The sequence below is a fragment of the Dioscorea cayenensis genome, chromosome 6 (genome assembly GCF_009730915.1).
Source record: "Dioscorea cayenensis subsp. rotundata cultivar TDr96_F1 chromosome 6, TDr96_F1_v2_PseudoChromosome.rev07_lg8_w22 25.fasta, whole genome shotgun sequence".
NCBI classification, from domain to species: Eukaryota; Viridiplantae; Streptophyta; class Magnoliopsida; order Dioscoreales; family Dioscoreaceae; genus Dioscorea; species Dioscorea cayenensis.
Window position 1 is genome coordinate 4,372,617 of NC_052476.1, and position 10,159 is coordinate 4,382,775.

The window sequence follows — 10,159 nt, forward strand, 5'->3', positions numbered from 1 at the left end:
AAGAAATATAGACGACATTTGATTTTATTAAAAAGTATTTATGCAATTAGATGACTTTCAAGTGTTCAAGAACAAAAAATCCTAATAGTTTAAAATGGTCCTGTGATTACATGGTAAAATTGTAGCGGTGGTTCGTCTGGTGAAATTTGAAAATTTCCATGATTTTATTGTATAATGTATTAGTTTTATTTGTTTATGAGATCACACATTAAAATAAAATTAGTGAAAATATTTTTCAACTTTAGGATTAAAATCAACTATGGCTAAGTAAAACTCTTCTATTTTAATAAATTTATAATTGTCAAATATACTGCTCAATAAAGTTAAAAGGATAATTAATAGTAAAGACCAAATTAATGTCAAAACTCTTCGATTCTATACAATTTTTTTAGTTTTCATTATCTATTTAAAAAAAACATATTTAGATTCAATCTATTAATTTTATTTTATTTTTATTATTATTTTACTTTAAAAATATGTCGTATGCATTTAGCATGGTTTTCAAAAAGCAATTTAAAATGAAAATATTTAAAAAAAAGGAAAAAAGGCAGTAAAAGTAAAAAATTTGAAAATTGAAATCCATATGTACTGGCATAATAAAATCTATCTTTGTAAGATTTAGAAGAATAATTCATTGCCAACCAAGTGAACATTTTCTTACTTTTATCTCAAGTCATGAATAACTAGAATTAAATTCAGAGATAAGAGAGAAATTGAGTGAGAGCGCAAGGAAAAAAATAGATTTGATTAAACCCAAAAAGTACCACTAGTAAGGAACAATACAAAAAGAAACGTAAGAGGAATGAAATTAAAACAAAATAAAAACAAAGTTCCATTTATTTTATTACAATCGTAGTTAGTTTTTCACCATGAACTAAATTGTGAGAGTGTTGTACCTAATTTAGCTAATTCATTGGCTTTAATGTTTGCTTCTTCATAAATATACTGCACAATGCAGTTAATTTCTTCCAACATTACCGACATCTCTTTAAAATCATCTAGAAATTTATGAGGCGGTGGTAATAAGTCGTTAGCCCACCTAATCACACTAAGCGCACTGCCCTCAATGATCAAATTACAATCTTGACAATAATTAGGTATCAGTTGCTTGAAACATCGGATACCTTCTTTCATACCTTTCACTTGAGCTTTTATTTGGTTTTTGACATCACCAAGCTCAACATTAGTATCACTCATGGGCCCGGCATATGAAAGCAATCTCTCTCCTTTATCATTGCAAAAAAAACCACCATAACCATAAAGTCCATTGCTATAACCATCAAAGTTAAGCTTGATCCAACTTGGTTGAGGTGGCGTCCATGTTTTTCGATATTTACTTAGGCCACGCAAGTCTTTATGACAAAGAAAGAAGTTATTCTTCCGCTTATAGTCGGGTTTGAATCTTTGAAAGTAGCAATTTTCCATACGGGTTCGTAGCTCACTGTCATTATGCCACCATTATTATTATGAGTTAGTAAAACATTAATTTGATATTAACAATTAGTGATTATAAAAAAATATGCAATATAATTAGGATATTTATCAATTTAATATATTACCTGATCTCATCATTATTATCAGCTATTGCACTATCATGGTCAACTTGAATTTTACTAAGGGTTGGGAAGCCTGCCAATTGAAAAAAATAATGAGATTTAAAAAGTTACATATAAAGAGAGAGAAAGAGAGAGACTTACTTGGTAAAATGGAATTGATATCAATCTCTTGTTGAAGATTAAAGAACACCCAACAAAACTGATTAAGTGGCAACTCAATATCTTCTTTATCAACGATGAAATCAACACTCCAATTCTTTATAGTTTTCATATATCTACACCGATCTATTTGCAATAAGCTCTCTATCTCAGTTTGTTTAAATATCTCATTGACTGGTTGGTCACATGCGTCATCAAACTCATGCATAGATGTCCCTAAAATCATTAAATTCTCCAATCCAGAAGGTGACCAGTTTGTTTCTAATAGGTTAGCTACAAGCTCGTACCATGCAAATGGTAAGAAGAATAGTGTTGGCTTCTCCACTTTTCGGCGAGCATATTCATTAACGGTAAGTACGGTGCATCCAAGTGACCGAATGAGAGCAGCATCCACTGGAGTTATAACAGGATCAAATACTTGAATCTCCCCAATTTTTAGTATTTCTGTTTCTTCTTTCAATAACAGAGCTAAGGCAAGCTGATAATGAGAATCATAAAAGTGTTCCAAACTGCCTAAGGCATATATTACCATTTGCACTTGTTGTGTTGAGCTCACGCGACGTGATATTTCATTTTTCAAGAAGTAGTTGTTATGTAACTGATCTCGAAACTTAATATAATATTCTGATTCTTTTAGTTCCATAACAGTAATCTTTATCTCATGTTGGAGCCTTGGCAGTTCTTCATAGTCATCTTCATCCATGCGATAAGGGTAACTAGTAAGAAATATATCAAATACTTTAGAAAATTATAAAAAAAAAATTGTGGATATAATTAATATATCATTTATAAGTTAATAACAAAGCAAGAAAACTTAAAAACTTGTTTCACAAAAAATTTTGAATGCCTTAAAAAATGTATATTGAGATAAATTAAAATAAAAAACAGGAGGTAAATAAACTAATATTTACCAAATTAAAAAGTTCTGCGAGATTGTAAGATGGATATTGTACAGGAAGTTTAGAATGTTTTTAGTACAATTAATTATTTATTATAATTCTAATAAAAAATAAAAGTACATAAAAAACATAAATGATGTAAAGAACTAGATTTGTATGCAGCCATATGTAAGATGGGGTATTAAATAAACAAAAATAATATATAAAATATTTAGAAAACTTTTATGAGATTATATTTAAATTGATATGAGTTTGCATGATCTAACACTCATTATACCCACTCTCATCTCTTTTAGTATAAAAATTAAGAATTAGAATAATATCTACAACTAATACCAATAATTGTATATATATATATATATATATATACATACATATAGTAAAAAGATGAGGAAATCATGAATGAATTAAAGAGAAGCAATGACTATGGTAATAATGTTTTTTTTTTTTTAACATAACTTTCTAATCAATTTAATCATATCTCAAACTTTGTCAATCTGTGGGAGATGAGGAAATAAAAGGGTTGGATGATTAAACAATGTAGAATAGTATGGTTTTGACACTGGGAAGCATATTATATATAAGAAAAATAAAATATGCAAATGTTAGTTATTGCTATATCTTCCATTGTAAATCTATTTATATTTCATTTTTAACAATAGTATCTAAATATGCCTATCTTATATGTATATAACTCCGACATTGTTGTTCTTAAGCTATCGTTTTATTATATTATATTCGGCAGTCAGATTTGGTTAAAAAAGAGTTAATAAATGTTTTAATAATAATATTAATAATACTTTAAATGTATTAATTAAAGCTACTTGTCCATACCTTGCCTCATCATCCACCCACTTGTAACAAGAGTCCGTACCTTCAAATAAAAATAATAAATTCAATAAATAAATAAATTTATTAATTAAAATAAGAATAACTTATATATATATATATTTGGTACACACAATCAGAATAAAAAAAATAAATATATAAAAAAATTGTATCATTAAAAACTTACTTGGCAAAAAATTGTTCATGTCTTTTTCATTAATATCAATTCCATCAAAATCGAATCCATGCCAACACATATCTTCAAATAGTTGCTCCGGACTATAGTCTTCAGATTGATCAATCGATGATGATACATCATTGATATCAAACACCCATGTGTGCTTACAAATGGCCCATATGTATCTCAATCTATCACTCACATATGTTAATTTGTTGATTGTCATGTTCGGAGGCCTTTCTTCATTATCACATGTGGATATCATCTCATCCAAAGTAGTAGCCATGGAAGTCAAGTTATTTCCTAAGATTATCATCTTCTCAAGTTGTGATGAGCACCAATTCATTTGTAGTAGATCTCCTAAAACTTCAGGCCTAGTGAATGGTAAGAAAAACAAAGTGAGCTCATCAACTATCCATCGAAAACGACCACCGAACATACGGATAACTTTGCAACCATGGGCTTTCATAGCTCTTTCTTCAACATGATTCAAAGTGAGATCGTCACAACAAATTGTAATCTCTTCATAAATCTCCAACCCTGGAACTTCTCTTAGTAGTAATGCAAGGGCTAGTTGGAATCTGGCAGCGTAACTATATTGGATTCTACCTATTCCGTATATCACTATAGGGATGGTACAGGAATTTGTAACGTTTCTGAAAATATCAGGCATTGTAGTAGGTCTTTCTTGAATTTGACTGACAAGTCTTCTGTAGAAATTGAATCCCCGAACCTCTTGTAGAGCATATTGCATATCTTCCAGTAAAACAATATATTCATGGTCTTCTTCCATAATCAATTATCAGATCTTATTCTATATATTATTTGAATAATTATTGTCTATGATGATGAATCTAATGACAAGTGCATGTATATATATATATATATATATATATATGAAGTGACGGGAGAATTTTTGTCCTAGTTCTACTTGAAATCTTTCAGTGAGTCATGTTTTAATAGGAATTCTATTTGAGATAAGAGTAGAATAGTTTAGGTTGATAAAAATAAAAATTATGTGGATTATTATAAATAAAACAAAATTCAAAAGTGATTCTAGGCTTGGTTGATAAAAATAAAAATTTAAGGGGATTATTATAAATTAAAAAAAAATCAAAAGTGCCAAAACAAACGTTAGATTCTTTATTTTTGGTTTTGTTTTATTTTTTATCTTTTAAATCTGGGGAAAAAAATTCTGCCTATCTTGATAATAAGGATATACCTGATAATCATGCACTTGTCCTATATACACTAGAAGAAGGAAGAGAAAAGCCAGATGCATGTATTTCTAATTTTATTTTAACTTAAACAAATTCAGTTTGATCACTTAATTTAAAGTTCTAGTCTTTGGATAAGTTTTATATGAGTTTATTTTTAGAAAAATAACATCTTTTAATATTTCATTATTGGTCAAAAACAAACTACGTTCGATGAAAATTTTATTAAAAAAAACAATAAAAAATTAGAAACCAGATTAAGATCCAAAACCTCTTATCTTAAATCGTAGCTGTCAGAATTTGCTAATTTTCACAATTTGCTATTTTTTTTTATATTAATATCACAGTTAAAAAGCATTGTCGATGCACACTGGGTTTAAAAGTAATTTTAAAAATTATTGAAAACCAAGGAAAAATGAGTACTTATAAAATTTCAAAAAATTGCGATGAAAAAAAAAACCCTAATAAAAAACTTACTCAGTTTAGGAGAGACAAAAAAAGAAAAAGAAAAAAACAAAAACCCTATCATAAAAGAATTTTCCGCAACTTTAAAATTAGTTGGAGCCTTGAGGGCGCCCTTAATTACTTGGATAATTAAAAACCACTCAGTAACCAATCACAAACACAACCCATCCTATAATTTTTAAATTTGAACCCTATTTTTCTAATTTAATGGGAGCAAAACTTTGATAATTTTTTCATATATACACACACACATATATATAATCAATATTTTTGAAATTTTGTGAAAGCATTTGACTCTACAAACACAGCCCAAAGAAAGCCAAAAAATGAAAACCCAATAGGCAATTTGACTCTTAGCCACAATCAAAGCAATGAAAACCTTGAAAAAAAAAACAGAATAACCATCATCAATAGAAGCAAAATACAATACCATATTGAACCACCAAAATTGGTGTTTAATAGTTACCACAAGCAGTTCCAACTAAGCACATGAGTATAAGGCAGAAAAAAAAAAAACAGAGGAAACAACTCACATAACAGTATTGCGTGGTCTGGACATAGTCTATCATACCAATATGATTATGACTTTCTAAATATTAATAGTAACAGAAGTTGCCACATAAAAATGCAGTATGCTGATGTCTATAATCCAAACATCATTGCCAGAATTGATTTGTTCTTTTAATAACCCAACAGCAAGAACGCCTGCCACATAACTCACTTCAACCACTTACCTGCCCATAAAAACACAAAATACTGAAACTACGAAAGAATGTGATGATCGAACAATGTCATAAGACCTAAAATAATGACAGTGCTAGTGATCTATATAAATGGAGCAGAGTAAACATGGTATAAAAGACCATAAAAGCAATGGACAAACCTTTACTGGCATTCGGAATAATTGACTGGCTTAAGTGGGAGCTCCACGGGGCAGTGAGATGGTTCCGCCAGCCCAAGCTGCTGCCCCTGGATCAGCTCCAGGAACTGATTTCTTGATTGCTAATCAGAATCTTCGTACGCGCCTTCATCATCAGATGGCTCATCCAAAGCCCTTATATCAAGTTGATAGCGAAGGATACCCCCGATGCCACCAAAACCCCTGCAGAACTGTGAACCCTCCTGTGATTTATTTGTGACAAACTCAAGGGTGCAACCAAAACGCTTGTATTCATTGGCGAACCATTCAAGTAATGACATTTTCTCCTGCACCTCAAGTTCAGCATTAGTTGCTGGATCACGGAAGCTATTCTGATCGGCTTCCTGGTCCTTGGTAAAGTGTTTTATAAGGATCTCTGCAGTGGCACTGTTCTTCAACACATACCTGTTAATGTCCAAATTTTCCCAGACAATTAAAATCTCCACAGCACCCATTTCAAGAGCCTTCAGTGTGTCATCCACACCAAAAACATATTTTCCAGTATCTTGACTTATTTCCTCGAAGTATTTTCCTATCAGACGCTTTTCTTGTATAAATTTCACATTAGATAAAATCTCTGATGATAACTCAATGGCCTGATTGAAACCATTCTCTCCTCCATAAGAAACATCAACCACATTCAGTATTTTAGCTTGCAGCCGGGGATCAAACATGTCGGATTGGCTTAACTCTGTCTTGAAATCAGCAGAACCAGCAAGAATTAAGCCAGCTACATTAGGCTGACTTGTAGCAGGATTAATGAAAAATTGTGTAGCAAGCTCCGCGGTTTTGCGAACATAATTGTGACGCTTTTCCATCCGCAGACGAGCAAAACGTAGAGCTGACTGTCCTCCTCTTCCATGCTTCTTTGGAAGATCAACTGTGAATTTGTGAAGCACCTCCCTTGTGTTGCCGCTTAAAGTTCCAAAAAGAGTACCATTACCATCCATAACTATGAAGCCAAACTTGTCATCCGATTCAAGAAGCTCATTTAATGCTTCAGTGTGGAACTTGTTGTCACAAAGATAGAGTGAAGCATTGATGGGTTTGAAAGGCTCAAAATCTATGGTCACCTTCTTTTCTTTCCCATCCTCTGTAACAATGGTTCCAGTATACAAAACCAGTCCATTTGGAGGAACCTTGTTATAAAGCTTCAATCGTTGCTGAGCAGAAGTGATAGCACCAAGCACAGACTGCCGATTCACTCTACTCTTGATATTTGAAGCAGTTCCATACTCATCACCCAACATCTTAGTGACTCGAGAGATTTGATCCCGTGGTGGCATAATCAGGGAGATCATGCTTGTGCCATTACCTCTGGCAGATTCCAAGGCCTTGATAAGCTTCTTAACCTTCCATATCTCAATGTTCTTGTCAGTTTCATGACCATCAGCCATTTTAAGAAGGCTTAAGACACACGAGAAAGGAAGACGGATATATCTGCATAAAACACTTCATAAGAACCATTTGAACCTCAGAGGATAAAGGTCAAATAAATAAACCAAAACGAAAAATCAGACAGGAAAAATCAAGAAATCGAGGACAATAAGCCGTGAGAACCAAATTTTTAACCATATAAAAGGATAATCATGTTCGAGATAGGAACTATGTCAACTAACTCTGTGTATAGACAGAGCCATGTAAATGGCAGAATCAAAATAACCATTGACAACAGATATGCAATGAATAAAAGTTTCAAGTTGTAGGAACTTCAAATATTGAAATCACAATTTAAGCATCACCACATTTTGCAATGTAAATCTAATAACTGAATCAAACAAACTCTGCAAAGACCAAAGTGTTCTGAAAACCTCATGAACTTGTTTGCAATTTCTCGAATAAGAAATACATAAAAAAGTCAATGAAGCGTGTGAAACAAATGAGTACAAAAATGACACGGAAGAAAGGCGGAGGACCCCATATGGACACAGAAGTCCTGGAAGTGATATCACTTCCCCCATTCCAGGGAATGGCACTTCCCTCACTTCCTAGCTTCCCCTCACTTACAGTAAAATGAACGCCCCCTAAGCATGCAAGATCCTTCAATATAACAACAGTTGAAACTTATATGTAGTCGGCTATAAATAACTTGGTTATAAATTCATAAGACCATCTAAGCATTTCTTTCTCTCCGCTAAACTCATTATGAATATACTCTTTGTTTGAGTTGGCATGCCTACCAACATTCTATCCAAACTACAAGAAAAAAGATACCAGGAACCCATCATATGCTTAACAGCCACATTCAAATCTATTCATAACAATGGATAAGGAGCCATTTAAGACAAGCTACATCAAAAGGCATCTAGCACACACAAAGTGTACATTAATTCCCCCGGAAATCAACTATAATAAGCAAATAAGGGAAAATTTCAAAGCAACATTGTTGTAGAGCAATATTGCAGCATTAGGCTTTTATCAGAAGCTGTTTTTAACAGTAATATGGACAATAAAACCTACCAACCTCTTATAAACAATTTTCACCAAAATTTCACATGACCATTACACCCACAGACATAGTAACAATTCCGTTACCAACAAAGCAGTACAAATATTTATCTTTGATTAAAAAGCAAGGCTTTTTTTTAATTATCAAAAGCCAAATTATTCCACAAAAACAAAACCATCTGTTACTCTAAGAAAAAAAAAAGAAAACAATCCCATAAATCCTCAGCCGGGAGAAACCTAAAAATGAGAAAAAACGAAAAAAGAAAAAAAAAGAAATCCATGCTAAAGTAAGCGCATAAATCAATGCATAGAAAGTATCAACTGCCAAAGCCACATCAATACATCACATGAACAATCCCTATAAATATACCGAAATCTATAAATCCACAAGAACATTAAAAGACCATCACTAACGTAAAATTTCAATTCACAACAGCAAAAACCTAAATCACAGTCTTGGAACCGGTCTAGAAATCCCATCAATAAGACTAACATCTCCTATCACCACAATAGCAAAATAAACAAACAAATAAAACCTAATAAATCAACAGCTATAACATACAGCCAATAGATCTCAATTAAAAAACCACAATTAGATTTTGATTCACAAAACATAAATCCCAAATCACCTAAAAGAAAATCAAGCAACTCCCTGAATAAAAAAAAAAAAATCAAACTAATAAAATCTTAGCCACCGCCACCACCAGCATAATCAAAAGATGCCAATCAGGCCAAATCAAACAATCACGAATCAGATCCACACTAAAAACTCAATTATAGATCGAATCTCTAAAACCTAAATGATCAAACCCAATATCTCAATCAGAAACCGCAAAAAAGACCAAAAATACAAATAAAAATCCATGAAAAACAAGATCTAGAAACGAAGAACCAGAGCCTAAGCATCAGATCATGAAGAATTCGGGGATTAACAAGCATAGGATCGAGAGAAAGGAGTACCAGAACGAGCGCAAGAGAGCTGGAGGCGGAACGAGGGCTTTGCTCGCTTTGTGCTCTCGTTCTTTCTGATGCCTTGATATCTCTTTGCTTAATGTAATGAACTCTTATTTTAGGTAAGATCTTAATGAATCACAGCCGCCCAAAACTGATCTAACGGTTATCCTTGGCGATGGATGGGAATCTAGCTTATCCCTAATGCCTCGAGATTGTAAGTGGATTGATTCTGGAATAATAAGTGGATTTAAATATGTTTAATTCGTAATTGGATTTAAATATGATTTTTATTCAAATTCAAGAAAATTAGAAAATATTTCAAATGTAGTTATATTTAATTTTTAAAATTTTCTGGTTTATTTGATATTAAATTTAGTAATGAGAACTAAGTATAAAGTTAGATGTTAGAACATATTAAAATCCGATAAAAACCAAATAAAAACTTATAATACCACCACAAAAGTTGTTGATCATGGTGTCTCCAACTTTGTAAGTGACCTCAAAATCTATATTTTTAAAATGGGTTTTAAAAAAAT

At 31.9% G+C, this 10,159-nt stretch overlaps 1 protein-coding gene across 2 annotated transcripts; it reads right to left on the minus strand.

Annotated features, from left to right (window-relative positions):
* Positions 1-5,713: 5,713 nt before the first annotated feature.
* On the minus strand, positions 5,714-9,711 carry LOC120263580 (eukaryotic peptide chain release factor subunit 1-3-like). Of its 2 annotated transcripts, none has more exons than XM_039271541.1 (3): positions 9,630-9,711; positions 6,192-7,661; positions 5,714-6,036 (listed from the first exon to the last, which is right to left on the minus strand). In XM_039271541.1, the coding sequence occupies exon 2, from the start codon at positions 7,616-7,618 to the stop codon at positions 6,305-6,307; it is 1,314 nt and encodes a 437-aa protein (XP_039127475.1). In that variant the 5' UTR covers positions 7,619-7,661; positions 9,630-9,711; the 3' UTR covers positions 5,714-6,036; positions 6,192-6,304. The 2 variants fall into 2 exon arrangements, with proteins under 2 accessions (XP_039127475.1, XP_039127474.1); XM_039271540.1 differs by having other exon boundaries at positions 6,186-7,661.
* Between the last annotated feature and the right edge of the window lie 448 nt (positions 9,712-10,159).